The 24,998-nt window shown below is 44.6% G+C and overlaps 1 protein-coding gene across 10 annotated transcripts in view; it reads right to left on the bottom strand.

Moving 5' to 3' along the window:
* RHBDL3 (rhomboid like 3) overlaps positions 1–24,998 on the bottom strand; it is a 132,101-nt gene that overhangs the window by 19,419 nt on the left and 87,684 nt on the right. For 7 of the 10 annotated variants that reach the window (XM_081849801.1, XM_081849792.1, XM_081849794.1 and 4 more), the window contains 3 exons: positions 7,250–7,474; positions 4,846–4,994; positions 1,607–1,719 (listed from right to left, as the gene is read on the bottom strand). In XM_081849801.1, coding sequence (XP_081705927.1) covers positions 1,607–1,719; positions 4,846–4,994; positions 7,250–7,474 — 487 coding nt within the window. The remainder of the gene's footprint in view (positions 1–1,606; positions 1,720–4,845; positions 4,995–7,249; positions 7,475–24,998) is intronic. The other 3 variants (XM_081849795.1, XM_081849796.1, XM_081849797.1) reach the window with 3 other exon arrangements.

Raw genomic sequence — 24,998 nt, 5'->3', positions numbered from 1 at the left:
CCCCTTGGCAATCGCCACTACTTTGTAAGGTTAGGTGGTTAGGCATTGGCTTATTGAAATGTGTGGGAGGGGAGGTGCGGCCATCACCTGCCCTTCCAGAAACAGGGTATTCCGGTAAAGGAATCTGGGGGTCCTGGATCTCGTCCGAAGTCCACTTGAGGGGCTAGGAACCCCGGGGTGAGCTTCGGTTGATCTTCATCGACGTTGCTCCCTTGTTTGGTGTTTACCCTTTCAGACTACCATCCAGAGAGGCAGGAGTCAGTTATAGTCTGTTGGCAATGCCTAAGCCAATACCGCTCACTTTGCTGTAATCAATAAAGTTGTGGCCTAAAATTTTGCCCAATAACTTAAACTAAAATTATGTGTCAGTGTGTAGTTATTTACAGGGGAAGGGCTTGGGGGCCTCAAAGCACAAACACTAGGAAAAAACTACAATAACTTTCTCAGTTACCAACAGAAGTCCTGTTCACATGTCTTCATTTAAACATGCAACAGCTTAGAACTGGGGCAGGGGCACTGACCCCCCATAATCCTGAGCTGATGGGCTCCCCTCCCAGCTTTCACATTTTTAGTGCAAACGTCTGAAGAAGGTTTCTATGTGTGCTCTTTTAACAAGCTTAGAATCATCACAGCAATTAGCAAACAGGAACCTTGACAAGACAGAGGATCCTACTGCAGAGAGATTTGTAGGCACATTGAAGGGGAGCCCATGTGCCTGGAGGTTGGGAGAAAAATTTATCAGGTCCACATTTTAAAGTGTACCAACGCAATTTGCACTCCCTGAAACAATCAGCAAAACAATTCACAGCTATCCTTTGTAATTTGAACATCTATGAATCTTGTGATGTAGGCAAACGACATGTACAAAAATACATAGATAGGTGAAAAGAAAATAACTGTATTATATTAGGGCGAATGCTTGCAAAATGTAAATATTAGACAAATTGCGCATTAGAAGGAAAGCAAACTAAAATGTTAGATTTTTTATGTAGCTTAAAAAAAAAAGACAAACTGATGCAGAAATGTGGAGAACTGAACTAAATACTAGAAAAATAAGAAACTGAGAGAAACCAAATTTGACAGATTTGTCCTTCCCAAACAGGGGCCCGTGTGGTCTGAAACATTCAGCTTGTCACAGTGCCTTCAAAGGAGGAACTATGATTACACCTTGACAAACTCTAGACTTGGTTTGATTTTACTTCCACGCAGTGTCATATTTTTAAAATTACTGCAACCAGTGATATTTTTCTAGAAAAAGAGGTGCCGGAGCTCACGGTGAACGCCTCCCTTGTTGTCCAATAATGGCAATGGTGCCCACCTGAGAGGTGCCAGAACTGAGTTATGGTGAGCTGCTGCTGAAAAAAAGCCCTGACTGAAAAATTTATATAGTGTTGATAAGGACAACATTATGGTGGCGAAAGATAAAGAATCCCGGAAATTTAGCTAGCTAGAATGATGATAATAGCAATTATAAATTCACCCACCCATACAACTCTGCTGACCAAGGCAAATGATGGGCACCTTCTCTCACAGGAACCTCAACCATGGAGATGAACCACAATTTCAGTATCAGCCAATATCAGGTTTATTCACCCGTACAACGTACCTGCTACAACTCCAGCAATGTAGACAAACCCGATCCTTGCAGCACCATGTACCATTTCAAGGGGGACTCCAACTAGAAGTTGAAGGACAACATTGAGTCCAAGGTGCTCTATCCTGGGGGAAATGGAAATAGCATTAAAAAATAAAATAAATAAAATTCTTGCATTGCAGGGGGTTGGATTAGATGACCTTGAGGGTCCCTTCCAACTTTACAATTCTGTATGATTCCTTTTGGTACCAACAGACAAGTACAGAGACTTTGTATAAATAAGTAAGTCACCATCTTAGTGCCAGGGTTTTGGGTGGTTTTTTTAAAGTTTATTTTTATCTAGGTTAAAATAGATTATTTCCCTAAGTGGGGGGGGAAATGTCATGTTTCGGGTTTAATAAGCCTGTCTTTAAACTATGTTAATTAGCAAAGTATATTTGCAAGCAGAACAATTAAGGATATTGCTTATAGGCTGGAAGACTCTGGTATAAATCTCAGCTCATCCACTAACTGGTTGGACAGCCTTAGGCAAGCCACCACCTCTTAAGATAGCTAGAAAATGGCCCTCACAGTTCCAAGTAGTTAAGTAGCTACAAAACTTAACCAGCCTTGATTTACTGCCTTCTCCCACCTATTATAGCCAGGGTGTGTGTGGGGGGGGGGGGGAACCCACAGACTGTCATGTTAGCAAACCTAAAAGTGCCTTTGTACTCAGGATCATTTAGAATTGGGTTTGTTTGTTTTTAATGGGGAAAATACCATTTGGAAAAAAGATTTTAAGAATCCCTTATATAGAAGGAAGTAGAACGAGATGCAGGGTAGTACGTAAGAAAAGTCATGGGAAGATGCCCAATGTTTTCTAATGCCTCTTGCGGGGCAATGATTTATTTCGATTAGAAGACCCTTAGAGGTTCTGTCCCTCAGTGTGTTTGATGCATGCCTGTTCTTTTAAAAAACGTCTCAAGAAGCATTCCATTCAGCCCAACTCCTACTGCAGCCAGGAGCATCGGAGCCCCATGGTCAATAAGCACCCATAAAACATAATTAGCTTTCCCATGCTCTGAATGTGTCATTCTTTAGATGACAATATAATTGATTTATCAAGGCTTCACCTTCTCCACAACCAAACAAATGGGCCCTCGAATCAATGCAAGTCATTAGTTATGGCAGCAATACAAATGGGTGGGCCTCACAGATAATTAACGTCCGGTCCGCTCAGCTTTAAAGCGGAAGGCTAAAATTTACAGCTTTGGTTTCTTAGAAAGCTTTTCTCCATCGGGATCAAGAAACAAACAGCACATTTTGGGGAGCTCTCAGTCACCCTTAACAACTGCCTTCTCCTCAGCTACCTTCTGGCTGTCACAAACGCCCATAAAAAAAGCAGATGAGCACAGTAAATTAAGAGTTTCAAATTAACATTTTAAAGTCACAGCAGGAAGTATGACAACAATAGACTTCACCACCTTTATATTAGCTTGCCTTTTGGGGGTGGGGAGAGAGGAATAATGGCCTCACCATTAAAAGAAGAAAGAAAGAGGTTATTACTACTCTTCCAGAGATTTATTTTATTCTCTGAATGTGAAAATAATCTAATGAGGGTAGGCTGGCTATAAATGATGGTTTAGCTACCTAACTGTAGTAAGTATTCCATCATTAAAAAATAAATAAAGCAGGGGTTGCTTCTCAAGTGGGGAATGTGTGTGCACACGGTTTTGATTCCTTACACTTCCAAAAGATTTAGAATCCACTGCAAAAAAGAAAAAAGTAATAAGGCTGTGCTGGCTAAGTCTCTTAATATTTACAGATGTGAGGCATTGGATAGTGTATCTTCCCAAGAGTTTCCCTTGGAAACCAGCCAAAGTTGTGAAAGAAACGTGATAATTAAAAGGTTCAGCACATTTTCCCAAGCAACACGGCAGCCTAACAGCAACAAGATACTTGTCAAGGCAGAGGTTAGCATTTTGTGGGAAAGGGAGGCATACTGAAGCATAGTTTAAGCACTTATATCTTTTTAAGGTTTCAACCTGTTTTGCAAATCTCTATGGATAAAGGCAGTCCTTTTTGGCTCATATTGCAATTAACATGCACGGGTTCTAAAATGTAAAAGTGGCATTACAGGGGTAGGTCGAAGAGCGTGACCAGGCCTGTAGTGGGCAGGAAGACAGTGTTTAATCCTGCCTGCTGGTACTGTCCCAATAAAAATCTCTCACCACCACCTCAAGCAGCTATTTCCAACTTGAAGGACGCTCCTATCAGAAAGCAAGCAAATTATGCAAAAATCCTGCGGATCTGTCAGACAAAGATACTTAGCGCTATGAAGTCAAGAATGATATACCCATATTTCCTCCTTCAGCTTCTGCCCCTGCTGTCCTATGACCAGTAGGCAATATAAACCAGCTCTTACAGAACATGGTTTTATCTAAAGATCGCAAATCATTTTAAAAAATAGGGACCGTGTGTAATACTTTTTTATGGACACCTAAGAGCAACAGGATTCTCCCAGCATTTTAGTTTCAGAGCAGAAGACCTAGGGCGTGATTCAGGTTTAAGGGGCCCTCCAATGGTGCCCTCTCCTCTGTTGATGTGTTGCAGTGGGCTCGTCTGGCAGGAGTGGAAACAGCAGTACTCCAAGAAGTGCCAAGGTGGTTGGAGACGACTATTTTGTGACAATATGCTGAAGGAGGCCATTGTCTGAAACTAAAATGGCAGCTAGACCCAGCTGCCTACCACTGCTTGGAGTGCCAGGCTGGATTTGTTTTTATGGGGGGGTGGCAGGGTAAACATCAGCAGGGCCCCCCAGCAGCTGTCCAAGAATGCCAGGCAGTGGCTTAGTTTGTGTGTGTGTCACAGGGGCAGTTGCCCCAGGCACAAAATTGTTAGGGGGTTCCAACCTTCAACACCTATTGAGTGCTGCCTCAATACAGCTGTGTGCTTCCATTGCTAGGCTCTGTTGAAAATGGCTTCTCCATGCAAACCAGGAAATGGTCTTTCCAGACAATGGAACTACTCTTGTTTTCTTATCTCTGCGGCTGGGATCTTCTGAGTGACATGGATGCTGTTAGGCAGTTGAATGTGCATGCATACTCTGTCTGTTTCCCTCCCTCTCACCCCCTCTGTACAGCCCCGGGCGTTGGCAACCCACGCTATGCCACTGATGGCAGCTCTGTGTCGCCCCCTGTCTTTTCCATGAGGTAAGGGAAACCCAACCCCCCATCCCAAGAAATTCAGACCCCTTTTCCCCTAGAACTCACCCTGCATGCATGAATATGTAGGTGAGGTACCTCCAGGCCTGGGCACGGAGCTGAGGATGATATAACAATGAGTTCTTCAAATATAAGGGATGGGTGACTTGCAGCACAAACCTATCTAGTACCACTCCATTGTAAAGAAAGAAGGCAACCTAGGAAAGCAGGGAGATCGCACAGTTAAGTGTAATTCATTCAAGCATCTGGCCGAGAAAATATACGCAAGGAGACATACAGGCTTAATTCCAGCAAGTGCAGTTGTGGCTAAAGGTCTGTCCAGATCTTCTCCCTCACATGTTTGCTGTACATGGGGGGGGGTAGGGGCAGGGATGTGGGATTATGCTGCTACCTGTTTAAGCTTTGATGGCGACCAACTCAATAGTCATGCCCCCAATAGCTCCGCGTTTCGTGCCAGTGTGGAAGTGGACCAATGTGTGCACACCGCTCCTCCTTCACAGGATCAGAACCTCAGGTTAGCCAGACTTCCTGCTTCTGTGGAGCAGCCCTGTGTCCATACACTGGCATGAGCTAAAGCCCCCTTTCACACTGGTGTCACACATATGGCTGTGGGAGGGTGTGTGGCTGGTGGACATGCATACGTTAATGGTACTGGTTAGTTGCAACTACCGTATTTTTCTGTGTATAAGACTAGGTTTTCCCCCTAAAAAATAATGTCAAAAATTAGGGACCGTCTTATACACGGGTAGTGATGAGGGTGGACTGGCGACAATCTGAATCCCCCAAAATAGGGGGTGTCTTATATATGGGAGCATCTTATAGATGGTAAATTCCGTCCCAACGCTTTCAACACGATTCAGACTAACTTCTGCTTGATGCGTTTCCATATGGGGGACTTTAGTCTGATTATTGTTTAAATTGGTTATTAAAACAATGCTAGCTAGAAGATACACACGCATTTTTTAAAAAATCTCTCTTCTCCTTTCTATGACCGCATTCATACATGCCATACATGGCAAGAGGCTCAAATGCATTTTTTTTAGTGGCGCCTAGTGTGACACTTGTATCTCAAGTCTCTTGGGAATAGGGTTTGTTCCTGAAACCCAGAACACCTGCCCATTTATTAAAATGTGTTGACAGCCTTTCTACAGCACCTCCCATTGTTTTAAATTGTTCAATGTGGAATGATTAAAACAACTGTAAAATATACTCAGTCAGAAACGCAGAATTGCTTCTCGTCTCCCTCTCTTCTACTTGGAGACATATGGTATGACACAAATTGGGACAGGGCATCATCATGCTCCACATCTTCCCATCTCACCTCACATTATTAATTGCAGAAATGAGGGTGCAGAAACTCACGCCTTGCATTATACCAGATATTATTACCTGCTCCATGCCCTGGGTAATGTCTAGTTGTCTATGAATAAATGCAAAACATTTCAAAAGCACCAGAAATCTGGTGGGTCTTCATAGGGAGGCTGCTCCATAACAAACGCAGCTTGCTGGGTGGAGAAGAGCTGGTATCATAGCTTCCTGGCAGGTGGGTCACTGGGAGGGAGAAGGACGAGGCAGTGGGGAGGTCGCCATGGCGCATATGCACAGGCCAAGCCAATCTGGTGCTCTTACCAGTGCACTGGCGCTACATCAGCCACCCTGCCATCTTGCCCCTTCCCTCTCTCTCCCAGTAAGCAGCAGTGACTCACCGGTCAGGAAGGTAGCACAGTGCCTCTGCTCCACGCAGCGAGCTTCTTCTGGGCTACACTGCTAAGCACTACTAGAACTCCCCTCTTAGAAACTTGAGGTACTGAGAGCAAGGCACCACCGGAAGATCTTGAAGGTCGGGAAGGTTCATATGGCAGGAAGCACTCTTGCACATGCTTGGATCCTTATAGGTAGGGTCTTAAAGGTCTCAAAACTGCTATTTGTATTGGGTTGGGAAGCACAGAGGCAGCCAGTGGAGACGAGCAACAATCCATTGAATAACTTGCCTACTATCCAGTGGTGCGGTTAGACTATTTTAGACTTTGGACCTTTTGGATTTATGGAGGTCCCCTTCTTTGGTTGGTAAGGGGTGCTACTCCATGTGCTTCAACATGTGGTAAGCCAGCTGTGCTGTGTCGTTGGACCCTCCTACTCATTCTGCTGAGTGGGACCTGGACACCTGCCCTAAAGTCCTACCACTGATGTGCTGCCCACCCCTACAAGCAGGGCTTTGCACCAGCTGAAGCTGGAAATCTCCTCTTACATGTGAGATGTCTAGGGCATGATCTTTACCATCAAGGAAGAGCCCTCAGGAGCCTTGGAAGATAAAAGGCCCTCCTAGATGCAGTTAGCACCCAGGAGCAACCTTAAGGTTACTCACGGACCTAGTTAGCAAGGATGTAACCCCCACCTGGAACAGGCAAACACATTTCCCCGGAATCTCTTTGCTAGCTTGGGAGATACTTGCCTCTACAATGGTGATGGCAATCATGAACCAAGGTGGGGGGCAGCAGGTGTAGCTGTCGTAATACCACTTCCGATCGATCTCACGCGGCAGAGTCTCATACGCAACGTGGCGGATCAGCCGCTGGGAAAGGCTCAGTCCCGTCTCCTCCAGCAGGGCCTTGCTGCACAGCCTCCGGTTCCCCTGCAAGATGGCTTGGCGAAAGCTGTTGGACCTTTTGTTACTCATCTGGAGGAGAAGATCAAAGGAAAGGATGAGGAGGGGGAATCAACAAGCTGAAATCTAGTAATGGCTTGGTGGTTAGACTGAATGGGGTGATATTGTATATTAGCTGTACTCCGAGCAGACCCACTGAAATCAATTAGTTCATAAGTTAATTCCACTTATTTCAATATGTCTACTCTGAGTATGAACGTAGTTGGATATCTCTCAGGGAATTAAGTCGGCTTGGCAAATGAGGGCATGAAAAAAATGCCAAGATGGAGAAGTTTAGCAGATTTAGGTAAAACGAACCCAGATCAGGGTACCTTGCAGCCCTTTCTACTTGTATCAAGCTCTAGGTCAAAAGAACAATAACTGGCTCTCATTCCACAAAGTATTACCCCTGAATTAACATAAAACAAATGTGCTAAATGTATCACTTGGGTTCTACTCCACTGAAAATCTCATGTACAATAGCCATTGCCATTTCTTTTCAGAAAGTGGTTGTTAAAATTGGTTGTTAGAAGACTGATTTTTGGTGCTTCCAAACAAGAAACATCCCATATGCTCTTATTCAAAAAGACACTTCTGTGCAAAATAACAACATTTGATCTATTAATCAGAGCAGGATATAGAAAAGGCCTGACTAGCAAGCTCTGCTCCTTCATTGAGAAATGTAGGCAGTGTTTTTTGTAAGAAAGCAAGTGTGGGAAGAGATATGTGGTGCAGTAAGCCAGGTAATGACTGGAATGGAATTTAGTCAAATATTCAGCCTTAGCTGATACTACCAAATCTGCAGGAAACCTTGTACAAGTATTGTTTCAGTGGTACTTAACAGCATAACGTGCATACACTTCAATGCGGAGTAGCTATTGGAGGTGACAATTTGCTCATTCTGACTTTTATCATGCTGTTTGGACATACTTGCCTATTATAGGGATGGGAACCTGTGGCCCTCTGGATGTTGTTGGACTGCAACTCCCACCAGGCTCAACCAGCATGGCCAACAGTAAGAGATGCCAGGAGCTGTGCTTCAGCTGTAGCTGGAGAAACCATGGGATGCCCTGTCCCTGTTCTGTACAGAATGACTAGGGCGAAAGTTATTGATTTAATTCAAAAAATTAGTGGATGCATCACAGGACTGTGTTTATTTGAAAGGAACTGTCAACAATAACAATCTTGAATTAATAGTATTTGTTGGAAGCCACCCAGAGTGGCTGGGGCAACCCAGTCAGATAAGCGGAAGAAGAAGAAGAAGAAGAAGAAGAAGAAGAAGAAGAAGAAGAAGAAGAAGAAGAAGAAGAAGAAACAGCAACAACAAAAATGGGCTTTCCTTTGTAGTAGAAAAATGACATTACTATCTGATTAATTTAAAGGAATCGGTACAATTGCACTCATCTCAAATTTTACTTACTTGAAACAAACAAACAAACAAACAAACAAATCCTTCCAGTAGCACCTTAGAGACCAACTAAGTTTGTTATTGGTATGAGCTTTTGTGTGCATGCACACTTCTTCAGATACGGTACCTTCTACAGATACCCTCTCCGATTGCATGGAGCCCGGACAGCCCTGTGGTTTTCCACGGATCTGAGGGCAATGAAAAAATCGTTGAGATGGCTAGAGCGCCAGTGGCAGATAACCCATTCTGAATCTGACCGGACACGGGTTAGAGCTCAATGTCGAGCCTACCAAGTGGCGATAGCGACGGCAAAGAAGACTTTCTTCACCGCCTCTATTGCATCTGCGGGAAACAGCAGCAGGAGACTCTTTCAGGTGGTTCGCAACTTAGCAGAACCACCTGCTCCATCAGGGCCCAGTACGGGCCACATGATCTCCTGCAATGACTTTTTTTGCAGATAAAGTTTTCTGCAGATAAAGCCGCTCAGATTCGAGAAGAGGTAGACTCCACCGTGGGAGCAGGGCCGGGTGGGAGAGTGCTAGAGTCCTGTCTAGTCAAGTTGTGTGGGATCAATTCCAATCTGTTACCCCCGAGGGTGTGGACAGGCTGCTTGGACGAGTGAAACCAACCACTTGTCTCCTTGATCCTTGCCCATCCTGGCTTATAAAAGCTAGCCGGGAAGGACTGGACGATGGGCTTCGTGTGGTGGTGAATGCTTCCCTCCGTGAGGGAGCCTTCCCAGACCCGCTGAAAGAGGCGGTTATTAAACCGCTTCTTAAAAAAACATCTTTAGATGCGGCCACGATAGCCAACTATCGCCCAGTCTCAAATCTTCCATTCTTGGGCAAGGTGATTGAGCGAGTGGTTGCTGAACAACTCCAGGCACGCCTGGAAGAAGCGGACCATTTGGATCCCTTCCAGTCGGGATTCAGGCCTCATCATGGGACTGAAACTGCCTTGGTCGCACTGGTTGATGATCTCCGGTGGGCTAGGGACAAAGGTGAGAGCTGTTTCCTAGTTCTGCTGGATCTCTCAGCGGCGTTTGATACCATCGACCATAACATCCTTCTGGACCGTCTTGAGGGGCTGGGAGCTGGGGGCACTGTCATACAGTGGTTCCGCTCCTTCCTCCTGGGCCGTGTTCAGAAAGTGGTGGTGGGGGATGAGTGTTCAGACCCCTGGGCTCTCACTTGTGGGGTGCCTCAGGGTTCTGTCCTCTGCCCCATGTTTTTCAACATCTACATGAAGCCGCTGGGAGAGATCATCAGGGGATTTGGGCTGGGTGTTCATCAGTATGCGGATGATACCTAGCTCTACCTCTCTTTCAAATCAGAACCAGTGAAGGCAGTGAAGGTCTTGTGTGAGTGCCTGGAGGCGGTTGGAGGTTGGATGGCGGCTAACAGATTGAGGTTGAATCCTGACAAGACAGAAGTACTGTTTTTGGGGGACAGGAGGCAGGCAGGTGTGGAGGATTCCCTGGTCCTGAATGGGGTAACTGTGCCCCTGAAGGACCAGGTGCGCAGCCTGGGAGTCATTTTGGACTCACAGCTGTCCATGGAGGCACAGGTTAAATCTGTGTCCAGGGCAGCTGTTTACCAGCTCAATCTGGTACGCAGGCTGAGACCCTATCTGCTTGCGGACTGCCTCGCCAGAGTGGTGCATGCTCTGGTTATCTCCTGCTTGGATTACTGCAATGCGCTCTATGTGGGGCTACCTTTGAAGGTGACCCGGAAACTACAACTAATCCAGAACGCGGCAGCTAGACTGGTGACTGGGAGCGGCCGCAGAGACCACATAACACCGGTCTTGAAAGAACTACATTGGCTCCCAGTACGTTTCCGAGCACAATTCAAAGTGTTGGTGTTGACCTTTAAAGCCCTAAACGGCCTTGGTCCAGTATATCTGAAGGAGCGTCTCCACCCCCATCGTTCTACCCGGACACTGAGGTCCAGCACTGAGGGCCTTCTGGCAGTTCCCTCACTGCGAGAAGCCAAGATACAGGGAACCAGGCAGAGGGCCTTCTCGGTAGTGGCGCCTTCCCTGTGGAACGCCCTCCCACCAGATGTCAAAGAGAACAACAACTACCAGGCTTTTAGAAGACATCTGAAGGCAGCCCTGTTTCGGGAAGCTTTTAATGTTTGATGTATTATAGTATTTTAATATTCTTTTGGAAGCCACCCAGAGTGGCTGGGGAAGTCCAGCCAGATGGGCGGGGTATAAATAATAAATTATTATTATTATTATTATTATTATTATTATTACAGATTTAGTTAGTCTCTAAGGCAGTGTTTCCCAACCTTGGGCCTCCAGCTGTTTTTGGACTACAACTCCCATCATCCCTAGCTAGCAAGACCAGTGGTCAGGGATGATGGGAATTGTAGTTCAAAAACAGCTGGAGGCCCAAGGTTGGGAAACACTGCTCTAAGGTGCTACTGGAAGGATTTTTTTTATTTTGTTTTGACTATGGCAGACCAACACAGCTACCTATCTATAACTTTACTTACTTAAACGAGCACCCCCGATTTTAGTTTATTAAGTAGTTCTTGCTCATAACTAGAACTGGGAAATATCTGGTTTTCTGCATCGTGATATACCACCAGCTAAGTATCGCAACATACTGATATATCACAATGTGTGAAATAAGGATGGAGACATGCAAAGGCATTGGCTGGCTTCACGGTTTTTCCTGCATCGTGATTTTTGCGTAGCGTACATACACATCATGATTTGTGATATATTATGAAACCAGTATCACAATATGGACTTCAAGCTGGTTTTGGATTCTTTTTCGCTGAGCCCTAACACACATCATGATTTGTGATATATCGCTAGGTCAAAAACTATGAAACCAATATAATGATATGGACTTCAAAGCAGTTTTCGGAGATATATCAAAATAAATATACTCATAATGAACTGAAACAATGCATTCCAGATTAAGATATATAGAGGGCTGTCCTGAGTTAATCATACAACAGCAATGGACTGTATAATATGTTTACAACCCTAATCTACTGCATGCTTGTCATAATAGTTAATGCTGCTTTGGTTGACAAATACCGGTTAACACAAGTATTACAAATGTCTCCCGCAAGAGAGGAGAATTTGACTCGTATTTAACTTTGTAAAGCTTTGAATTCTCCAGTGATAAACTGCTGACAGTAAACTGGTTGCAGACCCTGGCTCCAGCATGATTACAACCTCTTGTTTTGGCATATGCCCCCTAGTATTCATACATTCCTGCATAATGAAGTACAGCAAGTATGTGGGATGCTCCAACAACACACGCTGTGAAAGCTCTTGTGCAATTGCCAAAACCCCTGCCAAGAGCCAATCCACTACAAGAGTTTCGTTGACATCTGCTTGTAGATAGCTGCCAGCCCTCACTCAGTGTGATAAATGAAGCACAAAAGCATTAGAACCCCTGCCCCTTCTTTTTTTCCTTGGCTCGTGGCCTTAGGATATCCAAGCCCAAACTTTCTGCTTTTCAGACATACAACAGATACAGTGGTACCTTGGTTCTCAAACACCTTGGTACTCAACAACTTGGAACCCAAAAACTGAAAATTTGGAAGCAAGTGTTCCGGTTTGCAAACTTTTTCGGAAGCCGAACATACTCTGTTTTGAGTGCCACACTTCCATTTTGAGTGTTACGCTTCCATTTTGAGTGCCACACTTCTGTTTCGAGTGTTACGCTGAGGTCTGTCTGTTTTTGCTATATATTTTGCGTTTTTATGGCTCTTTTTTGTTTTTGTGACAGCTACTGATTGATTGATTGATTGATTGATTGATTGTGTGACTGCAGCACATTGTTTATTGCTTTCATTTTATGGATCATATTAAATTGCTGTTTTAGGGGTTGTTTTTAAATGTCTGGAACGGATAAATCCATTTTGCATTACTTTCTATGGGAAAGCGTGCCTTGGTTTTGGAACACTTTGGTTTTGGAACTGACTTCTGGAACAGATTAAGTTTGAAAACCAAGGTACCACTGTACTGGGTAACTGCTCCACACAGAGCCAAACCGCTTAAATATATCATTTCCATGAGTAACTATGAGACATCACAATTGTGACTGACAAGGGATAGGCTGTAACCTCACTGAAGCACCTACTGAGTGACCCTACAGAAAGCTTTCAAGGGTGTCCACACATCAAAACAAGTGGGCATGTGAATAATCATGAATGGCAGGTATATCAATGGCTATGTATCAGAATAGCTAAAAATGAACATGCATGTTTAGAAGATGCATTCCTTTAAGTCCAGTGGTACCTCGGGTTAAGAACTTAATTCGTTCTGGAGGTCCGTTCTTAACCTGAAACTGTTCTTAACCTGAAGCACCACTTTAGCTAATGGGGCCTCCTGCTGCCGCCATGCCACTGGTGTGCGATTTCTGTTCTCATCCTGAAGCAAAGTTCTTAACCTGAGGTACTATTTCTGGGTTAGCAGAGTCTGTAACCTGAAGTGTCTGTAACCTGAAATGTCTGTAACCCGAGGTACCACTGTACTAGATTCAGGGAAGACAAATAGCAGAAAAGAGGGCCATCCTCACAACTGCTTTGTTTGTGAGCTTATCAGCTGCATCTGATTGGTCATTGGCTTGACACAGTTACAGTGGTACCTTGGTTCTCAAACTTAATCCATTCTGGAAGCCCGTTCCAAAACCAAAGCGTTCCAAAACCAAGGCACACTTTCCCATAGAAAGTAATGCAAAACGAATTAATCCGTTCCAGACTTTTTAAAACGACCCCTAAAACAGCAATTTAACATGAATTTTACTATCTAACGAGACCATTGATCTATAAAGTGAAAGCAACAATCATTGCACTGTACTATAAAATAAATAAGACAGTATTGTAGATGATAAAAATTAAAATTATTATTATTTTCTTACCTGCACTGATGACAGTCATTGTTTGGATGGGGAGCTTTCATCCATTTCCACAGTCACACAATCAATCAATCAATCAATCAATCAGTAGTTGAACTGGGTTCCACACAGTCATACAAAAAAACCCAACAACCCGAAAAAGCCTCAAAAACAAAAACGCAAAATTAATAGCAAAAACAAAAGAGCCAAACTTAATCCATTTGACATCTGAAATGTTTGAAAACCAAGGCACAGCTTCTGATTGGTGCAGATGCCCCAGAAACAATAGTCAATAGCCGCATCAGACATTCAGCTCCCAAAAAATGTTCGAAAACCGGAACACTTACTTCTGGGTTTTTGGCGTTTGAGAACCAAAGTATAGGACTTTACTGAACTGGCTGCTTCCATAAATTGTTATTTATGGAAGTCCACATGCACCCCACAAGCAGGGTTTCTGTCACTTTTTCAGCTACACAAAAGCAGAAATGCAGCACAATGAAGCCCCTCCACTTCCCCTCAATCGCTGTATCTGCACGGCAGGAAAAGATGTGCCTGATTATTTCTGATTATTGAGCAGCTGTTAGAAGTATGAAAAGCCAGCCAAAAAACACTGGCAATGCTAAAGCAGAATGCTGGACTAACTAGATCCACCATTGAGCTTGTTCACAAAAGTAGGAACGCCAGAGTGTCCCCGAGTGCCCCAAACACTCTCTTCCAGGGAACACGAATGAATTGGAAGCAGAAAGCTTGCTATGCAGACATTTTCCTGCTTTCAGGTGCAGGACTGTAAATCAGGTTACCTGAGCAGCCTTTTCTTTAAAGCTGCAAATAAGGGTCATGAATTTTTCCAAATTGCTGCATGGCAGTAGCAATATATCCCAGCGAAGAGCACAGGAGACCCATGATTGTCACAGCCATACAGTTTCATAGCTTTCTTGACAATAGAGTACAGTTCAAATAAAACCCTGTTCCATTTAGAAATGGCCTATGTAAAGAAAAAAAGAAGAAAAGTGTTTGCCTTACAAGAAGATAGTCATTCTGGATCACTCCAACATCCTGTTCTCACAAAGGCTAATCAGACGCTCATGGGAAATTTGCAAGGAGAATTGCTTGGTTTGGACTGATGAGTGGCATGAAAACATTTCCCCCCACTTTAAACCAATAGCAAACTATGAACAACTAACTGTTAAAAAGGAGCAACAAGGCTTAAATGGCGGAATACTATAGTAAACATATTCAAAGCTGGTTCTGCAATGATCCCTGCAAACCACTGTTTGTGACTGGGTCCTGGGGTCTGAGAAATTTGCAGTTACCACTCCCTCAGGCTTAGAAGTTCTTAGTAATTGGATAAATACAACAAGGAGAGCAATAATGAAGGTGTGTATCTTTGGGGTCAAGGGTGCTCAGATTATTGCAGTACTGTCCCTCAGCCTTCTTAAGTCGCGGGTTGCACCACCCATGTTCCAAGAGAAGATTTAGAGGCACCTCCAAGGTATAATGAAGTATTGAAATAGCATCAAGCGTGTTCCACAAGCTTCAAGGACAGCTTCACAGTTTTCACCTTCCAGGCAAGAGACGGAGGATTAAAACAGGTAACTGTAGGTACATACACGCATGTAATCGAAATAAGAAAAGAAATGCATATTGACTAACTAAACATACCCATATAGGTAAAGGTAAAGGTACCCCTGACCATTAGGTCCAGTCGCAGACGACTCTGGGGTTGCGGCACTCATTTTGCTCTATAGGCCGAGGGAGCTGGCGTTTGTCCACAAACAGCTTCCGGGTCATGTGGCGAACCAGAGCAGCGCATGCAAACGCCGGTTACCTTCCCGCTGGAGCGGTACCTATTTATCTACTTTCATTTTGATATGCTTTCGAACTACTAGGTGGGCAGGAGCTGGGAACAAGCAACGGGAGTTCACTCCATTGCGGGGATTCGAACCGCTGACCTTCTGATCAGCAAGCCCTAGGCTCTGTGGTTTAGACCACAGCGCCACCCATGTACCTAAAAGACATACTCATATATAGGTGGGCAGATACACAATTGTCCTTGAGGCAGCTGGTTAGTAGAGTTTCCCGCATGAATCATGTATTTGGGTTTTAATGACTGCATTAGTAAGCCCATGAACCAGGAGAAGGAAACTCTTTATGGGGCTTGATGAAAAGACGTAACTTCAAGATTCAAGCCTTAACCATGACAAGTGAAGATTATCTATCTCCCAAAAAGTAATTGTGAAACATATGGAGCAGAAAATGGCAAATTGTCTGCCAGCCATGGCTGAGGTAGTCAATGCAGTGCTCTCCATACATTGCTGGACTACAATTCCCATCATCCTACACCATTAGCCATGTTGGCTGGGGCTGACAGAAGTTGCAGTTCAGCAACTTCTGGAGAACATCATGTTGGCAACCCTTAGGCTGGAATTACAGACCAGATAGTTCTGGATATTACTGTACCCATAAGTCTTCTGTTTATAACAGTCATGACTCATGAGCAAGAGGGAAGCATAGGCTGCAACTCCTGGAGCCCAGCTGGTGACAAATGTATTGTTCTGCTTTCCTTTGGACCACATCAAGTGAGACCGAGAGGGGAGTCTTGTCATCTGGGCAGCTCAGAGAGAGACCCTATTCACACTGCCTAGGCTTGCGCCTTGGAGAGGTCGCTTTGGGTGCTGTGATTCTCCAGTAGTTTGACTCTTTTTTTCAGGGAGTCAAATATATTTTTATCAAAGATTTCTTAGTTGACAAAGGTATGCACAGTGTCTCTTTTTTCAAGTTACATTTTCTACAGATCAGTTTCATTTGTGGAGACATTAGTGTTACATTAGGAAGAAAAGGGGGAAAGAGGTTGAGGGGGGAATGATGAGTGGAGTGGGGTGGGGTTGGGTGGCACTGCTTCTATTCTACTTCTTGTATGTGTGGGGTTTTGTGTCAGCATCACTTGTGTGGGAAACTGACAGGGAGAAATAGAGGAAGACGCCTTCACCCTGATATGGTTTTACCCTTTATCACATACACAGCCCAACAAGACAGCAACACGAACCTGCCAACAGCATATCAATCAATCTGGCTAACCTGATCCAAACACCCCCCCCCCACACACTTACACACAAAAACAAATTTCACTGCAGTCAATCAAAGACAACCAACCTCACCCTAGGCCAACCCCAACCTCTCTCACCACCAAAGGAATACAAGCAAACAGTAGTTTGACGTCGTGAGACATACGGGTGCCAATGGCTGCAGAAGAAGACACTGGCCCTTCAACAGAACAGGAGGTAGCACTCAAGGGTTGGGGTTTCCAGTCAATGACAGGCTGGTCCTGCTCTAAATCTCAGCCAATTCCTCCAGGACCTCACTGAGACAACAGGGATGGCTGGATTCAGCTGCAGAAGCACTGTCCTTGGTGCTAAATTCACTCCTTTGGTCTCCCATCCGGATGCCTTTGCCTTGGAAACCAGGAACCTGTGACTTCCCCTTACTTGAGCTATCGTTCTTCCTCAGTGGTGGGCATCCTTATGGTTCACAACAGCCCCCTCCCAACCCAGAAAAAAACCTTTACATTTTCGCTACCTATTTTGAAGCAATTTTAAAATGAGCAAGCAACCCAATCAGATTTGAATGTGATGACACTGAGGGCATACAACGTTCTTTCATTGCCCTCATTCTGAATAGCAGAGTAGAAGAAGAAGGAATGCATCCCCACTGTCAAGGCAACCAAGATAAGGTCCCAGGTTCTTGTGCCCTGCAGCAAGCAATCAGTCTGGTTTCCCTTATAATGGGGACATGTTTCCTTTACCCCTTGACTTCTGCACAATGGGCAAATACTGTTGCCTCCTTTGCAGGACCTGGTGAAAGATCATTGAAGAGGGAGCACATTTATTTTCACTTTTCACTTTTGTTACTTTTTTTTGAAAAAAAATATAGAATTTACCTTCCTCCTCAAGTAATCCAGCTATTATATAAATAAATATATATGTTGATTTTTACACACAAGAGTGAAAAAAGGAGAACACTTCTCAAGGAGTGTTGTGTGAAAAGGTTCCTGAAGACAACACCTCCCACTGCAGCTCAACCCTCACTTACACCAGAGTGGGAAGTTCTCCAGCACAAACCTTACTGAAATTAACAGTGTCCTCACACATCTCTTCATTTTATAAGGCTTAAGTAAGAGAACCATGCCCATGGATTGCGTCCCACCAAGGAAATCAGACCTGTCCATCTCTCACTTGTTTGCCGTAATTGCATTCAAAATATGCTCACCTTGGCTCATGGTGGGACCACCTCCACACAAAAACAGAACACTCACTTCCTTAAATAAGAACAATGAAGATGTATCCATGTCCCACAAATATGTCTACAGAGAAGGGATTGGTAACTTGTGGCCATCTAGACCGGGATGGTTCAACTTTTCATATGAAGTTGGCCACAAGACAGGTTCTCCATTGCTTCTACGGAATGTCAGCCACCTTTATTTGATGCATCTCAAGGAAAGGTACTAAGCGGCGTGGTCACATACTAAAAATAATGTGTAAAAACCAAATACTTTTATTCTAATTTGGATAGAAGCTGGGGTGAGATGGGGAAGATGAATTGATCCACAAGGGAGGAGGAGTTGTACCATCAAAATTACTCCTAAATGCTGCTGTTCACAGCATGGTTACCAGCATGCAGCAGAATCAAGTTATGATTATTATTATTTATATACAGAAACCCAAATAAGCAGAAGATGCTCTGTGAAGAAGTAGGAATTGAAGGCATGCAAGAGGTGATATCTGTTCAGCGAGGCAAGCAGCAAATGAAACCTTTCTGTTCACAACACCTACCTGCGCTCACGTTCCATTAATTTTACGAAGGCCTGCATATTAGTTGCTTTTGATCACATCTGGGTGATAAAAATGCCAAGAGCCATTTAAACTGGTAATCTTACAAAAGCAGTAAATGTTGGCATTAAGAGATGAAATTAAAACCCTTAGGCAACACACTGACAGTTCTCCAGAGAGGACATGTCGTATAATGACCTAACTTCATCCGAAAAAGGTGCTTCAACTACAGCTGGAACAAGCAACAACAGCAACAAAATAATATTCCTTGCTTCTTACGTATTAAGAACAATCACAGTCCACCTCTTTCAGTTTCCCAAACGACTTTTCACTTTAAAAAATTACATGTTTAAAATTTTGTTTCAGAATATCAAGATGATCAAGGGTCTGGAAACCAAGCCATATGAGAAAATGTTGAAGGAGCTGGGGATGTTTAGCCTGGAAAAGAGGAAACTGAGAGGAGATATGATAGCCATCTTCATATACAGTGGTGCCTCGCAAGACGAAATTAATCCGTTCCGCGATTCTCTTCGTCTAGCGTTTTTTTGTCTTGCGAAGCAAGCCCATTGACGGCTTAGCGGATTAGCACTATTAGCAGCTTTTAGCGGCTTATCGGCTTAGCAGATAAGCAGATAAGCGGCTTAGCGGCTTAAAAAAAGGGGGGAGGAAAAAACCCCCGCAGGAACTCGCAAGACATTTTCATCTTGCGAAGCAAGCCCATAGGAAATTCGTTTTGCGAAGCACCTCCAAAACGGAAAACCCTTTCGTCTAGCGGGTTTTCCGTCTTGTGAGGCATTCGTCTTGCGGGGCACCACTGTATCTTAAGGGCTGTCACGTGGAAGAGAGAACAAGTTTGTTTTCTCCTGCTCTGGAGGGTAGGACTCGAGGCAATGACTTCAAGTTACAAGAAAGGAGATTCCCACTAAACATCAGGAAGAACTTTATGACAGCAAAAGCTGTTTGACAGTGGAACGGTCTCCCTTGGGAGGTAGTGGACTCTTTTTCCTTGGAGGTTTTTAAGCAGAGATTGGATGGCCATCTGTCACGGATGCATTAGCTGAGATTCCTGCATTGCAGGGGGTTGGACTAAATGACTCTTGGGGTCCCTTCTAACTCTAACTCTTGTAATGAGGACTCCTAGATGTTTTCTCCTTAAGAAATGGACACAGGCCTGCTGCTTCAAACATGTACATTTCTTAGAATGCAGTTCAGTGTAGAAAAGAAGTCTGTGAAACTTGCATGTTCAAGATGGCCACTTTCTCCAGCATGTTGACACTAAAGGTGTAGCAGTTGACATGACTGTTTAAAACAGCCCTCAGCAAATAAGCAGAACTTGGAGAATAATTCTGTCCTAAAAGAATGGGTAAGCAGCCAAAGCAGTTGCGTGTCGAGACCCCGCTGCCACCCCCCGTTGGAAAATACAGTGGTACCTCGCAAGACGAAATTAATTCGTTCTGCGAGTTTTTTCGTCTTGCGATTTTTTCGTCTTGTGAAGCACGGATTTTGGAAAAGCTTCAAAAATCACCAAAGTCTTCAAAAACCTCAAAAAAGGCTACCACACCGCATGCTATGAGTTGCTCCTCGAAGTCAAGTCGCAACTGCACCCCCTGAATGCACAGTTTTAAGAAGAAGGAAACAAACTTGCAAGATGTTTTCGTCTTGTGAAGCAAGCCCATAGGGAAATTCGTCTTGCGAAGCAACTCAAAAAACGAAAAACTCTTTCGTCTTGCAAGTTTTTTGTCTTACGAGGCATTCGTCTTGCGAGGTACCACTGTAACTTACACAAGGACACAGATATGAGGTTTATGTTATTGGGCAAATTTGGCCACAACTTTATTGAATTACAGAATGTGAGCGGTATTGGTATTGGCTATTGATATTGGTATTGGTATTGTGAGCGGTATTGGCTTAGGCATTGATTGGACCCGACCATATCTGACTCTTGCCCGCTGTGCAGGAAGTCCGGTAAGGGTAAACCACCGGTAGGGGGAGCCCTGTCGATGCAAACCAACTCAAGCTCCCCCTGGTGTTCCCGTCGGGGTCGTGTCAAGGCCCTGGCCCCCAGCCGGGTTTCAGACAAGATCAACGGCCCTGGCCACACACCCCAGCCAGCAGATTGGCTGGCCAGCTGGGCTCTGACGCAGCTGGGATTCCCAGGCAATGGGAGACAAAACCCCCCGCCCCTGGTGAGGAGTGGGTGACCATGTGGTCCACCGCAACTCCTCCCCACTGGGAAGTGGAGCGGATTTCTACACAACAAACCCATACCAATTCCACAGTAATGTCTTCCACTAAAGAAACCTAGGAAGCATAATTTGATGAGGGTGTTACAGATAGGTAGCCGTGTTGGTCTGCTATAGTCAAAACAAAACAAATTCCTTCCAGTAGCACCTTAAAGACCAACTAAGTCAGTTCTTGGTATGAGCTTTCGTGTGCATGCACACTTCTTCAGATACACAGTGTATCTGAAGAAGTGTGCATGCACACGAAAGCTCATACCAAGAACTGACTTAGTTGGTCTTTAAGGTGCTACTGGAAGGAATTTGTTTTGTTTTGATGAGGGTGCTGAGAGATCTGCAAGAGTTCTTTAGCACCAGTTTCCAGGTCAGGAGTAGGTTTGTGTGTGTGTGTGTGTGTGTGTGTGTGTGTGTGTTGGAAAGGTGGGGGAGTAATAAAAACATACCTGAAATTTCATCTTTCTTCTCGGCCTTTGAAGAGGCAGGGAACTGAAAAACTGGAATATTAATTTTCTTAGCTTAACTTGTGTATTTTCTGGCATCTCTCACATTTTGTGATATGAGAATAGTGCTACATAGGGCTGAAGCTGATGCAACATGGGAGACTCGCAATTGGTTCTATTTTGGCCCTCGGTTTCTGAACTGTCTTGGGTTTTTGTCTTGATTTATGGGAATGCTTTCATGCTCACAGCCCCCGGCTAAATGCAGCAAAGAAAATCTGAATCTGTTGTGTGGCTTTGCTTGCTTAGCTCTTGGAGCTATAAGGTTCCGCAACTGCTGTGGGCTTCCGGTTTTAAATTTAGTCTATTTGTGGATCAAGGTCAGATACGTTATTTATGTACGAGGCAGCACCTTTTTGTTTTCTGCTTAATATACATTCCACCTTATATTCAAATCTTAAAAAAAACCCAATACAGATATCCAAACAGTATGGTGATCACACACACAAAGAGTCCTGCAGGATCAGACCAAAGACCCAACTCTTTTCTGTTCTGTTCTCATAAATTTGTATACATTCTGCCACTTGTACTGGAGGTAGTACCAGCCATTATGACTAGTTGCTATGAATAGCCTTATCCTTTGTGAATTTGTCCGAACCATTTTCAAGCCATCCACGATGCACAGCAGTAGCAAATTTCACAGCATAACTAGGAACCTGTGTGAAGGAGCATTTCCTTTTGTCTGCCTTGACTCTTCCAATATTCTATTCCATTGGATGGCCCTGGACTCTAACATTATGGGAGAAAAATCTCTCTCTGCCCACTATGCCCACAGGACACATAATGTTCTTCACCTCTATCAGACCCCCTCCTTACTCACCTTTCTTCTAAACTCTCATCATAGGGGAGTGCGGAAGCATTGCGGCATTTGCTGGCGCCTGGGGCATGTGTGTACATGCACACACGCCAGGTGGGTCACAGAGGGCTCAGGGAGCCCACCATGCCATTCCAGCCCTTGCCACCAGTGCCAAGTGGGGAAATCACACTGTCTGCCCACAGGACCTGACACGCTGATGTGGCCCTTGGCAGGCAAATCACGGGGTGGCCAATCAGCAAGGCGGCAGGGGATGCGGTGGCAAGGCCAAGCCAGGCTCTGGGGCTCAGAGACCCCCAGGAGCAGGCAGGGCAAGGATCCCTGCGTGGGGGTACGTGGTTTGTGCCCTCTTGGAATTATGTGCCTGGGGTTACGGGCCCCCCTGTCCTGCAATGCTACACCTCTAGGGGAGTTGCTCCAGCCCCTTGATCATTTTTGTGGAATCTTTTCCAGCTCTACAATATCCTTTTTGTGAGCAGAAGTGAACACAACAATCCAAATACAGTTGCACCCGAAAATATGTTTACAGTGGTACCTCAGGTTAAGTACTTAATTCGTTCTGGAGGTCCGTTCTTAACCTGAAACTGTTCTTAACCTGAAGCACCACTAGCTAATGGGGCCTCCCGCTGCTGCCACGTGATTTCTGTTCTCATCCTGAAGCAAAGTTCTTAACCCGAGGTACTATGGGTTAGCAGAGTCTGTAACCTGAAGCGTATGTAACCTGAGGTACCACTGTATATACCACTGTAATGATCATGGCAGTTTTATTTTCCTATAGATCCCTAACATGGAATTTGCCCCCCCCCCCCAGCAGCCACATGCAGGGTCAACTGTTATACAGTGGTGCCTCACAAGACGAAATTAATCCGTTCCACGAGTCTCTTCGTCTAGCGGTTTTTTTGTCTTGCGAAGCAAGCCCATTGACGGCTTAGCGGATTAGCGCTATTAGCGGCTTTTAGCAGCTTAGCGGATAAGCAGATAAGCAGCTTAGCGCCTTAGAAAAAGGGGGGGAGGGGAAAAACCCCGCAGGAACTCGCAAGACATTTTCGTCTTGCGAAGCAAGCCCATAGGAAATTCGTTTTGCGAAGCACCTCCAAAACGGAAAACCCTTTCATCTAGCGGGTTTTCCTTCTTGCGAGGCATTCGTCTTGCGGAGCACCACTGTATTGAGCTATCTATCTACCGTAATACCTAGATCTCTTTCCTGTTCAGTGACCACCAATTCAAAAACACGTGGTTAGGCTTTTTTTTGCCCCTGTGTGTAACACTTTGCACTTGCTTACCTTAAACTTTATTTGCTATTTTAATGCCCATTCACCCACTTGGGAGAGATTATTTTTGAGCGCCTCACAATCTTTTAGTTTTTACTACTCTCAGCAATTTGGTGACATCAGCAAACATGGTCACCACACTTCTCATCAGTGTTGTTTTTCTAGAAAAAGAGGTACAGTCGTACCTTGGTTCTTTAACGTCTTGGTACTCGTACATTTTGGCTCCCAAACGCTGCAAACCCGGAAGTAAGCTTACAAAAGTTTTTCAGAAGCCGAATGTCTGATGCAGTTTCCACTTGACTGCAGGAAACTCCTGTAGCCAATCAGAAGCCATGCTTTGGTTTTTGAATGGTTTTGGGAGTCAAAAGGACTTCCGGAACGGATTACGTTTGAGAACCAAGGTACGACTGTACTGGAACTCACCATGAACACCTCCCTTGTTCTCTTATAATGGCAATGGCACCCACCTGAGAGGTGCCAGAACTGAGTTCTGGCTGAAAAAAGTTCTGCTTCTCACCGATATTCATGTGTGTGAGAGAGCATTTAAATGTGTGTGCATTTAAATAAATATATATGTACAAGTACCGGTATGTCCCTTATTTTGCCTAAGCTCAAAAGCAGTTTGTCTTCCTTCTCATATGCTAATATAATTGGTTAACATAGACATAACTGCATAATTATAAATTTTATGTTCATGTGTGGGGTTTTTGAGTGGGAGAAGATCAGATATGCTCATTCGGCTCACGCTTATGACTGCAGATAGGAGTATTTGCTTCTCCTCCAGCTCAGAACCTCTCTCGAAGTCTGCAGCACGACTGTTCGTTTTACTCATTTTAAAGCATTAGAATTGGGCATGGTGATGAAATGTTGTTAACTTAGGTGTTGATAGGAAAACAGCGGCGGTGGATTTTAGCCGTTTATTTTCACCCTTTCAATTAAAATGCTTAAAGCTCCAGAGGTCAACACTGCACAAATTCTAGACATGTTTTAGTTCCCATTCTAGTTCACCTCTGTATCAGCTGTATACATAACCAGTATAGTAAAGGTAAAGGGACCCCTGACCATTAGGTCCAGTCGTGACCGACTCTGGGGTTGCGGCACTCATCTCGTGCTACAGGCTGAGGGAGACGGCGTTTGTCCACAGACAGCTTCCGGGTCATGTGGCCAGCATGAGTAAGCCGCTTCTGGCGAACCAGAGCAGTGCACGGAAACGCCGTTTACCTTCCCACCAAAGCGGTACCTATTTATCTATTTGCACTTTGACGTGCTTTCAAACTGCTAGGTTGGCAGGAGAAGGGACCGAGCAATGGGAGCTCACCCCGCCACGGGGATTCGAACCGCCGACCTTCTGATCAGCAAGTCCTAGGCTCTGTGGTTTAACCCACAGCGCTACCTGCGTCCCAATACATAACCAGTATACAAAGGCACAATTGAATCACAATTAACCTGAGTGCATATCGTAAAGCTTCTAATCTCGAAACTGCATAACCTCTGCAGAGCCTCTTTCCTCATTACAGATATTTTAGGTGTCACGTATTCAGAAATGTGACAACCAGGTTATTTGAAAACACATATATCACACAGGTCTATTTGTCAGAAGCCGAGATTGGCAGCAGGCAGCACCCTGCCAA

The sequence above is a fragment of the Podarcis erhardii genome (genome assembly GCF_964252035.2).
Source record: "Podarcis erhardii genome assembly, chromosome: 2".
In the NCBI taxonomy this organism is placed as follows: domain Eukaryota; kingdom Metazoa; phylum Chordata; class Lepidosauria; order Squamata; family Lacertidae; genus Podarcis; species Podarcis erhardii.
Note: the sequence above shows the minus strand (reverse complement) of the source record. Positions and strands in the feature narration are given on the sequence as shown.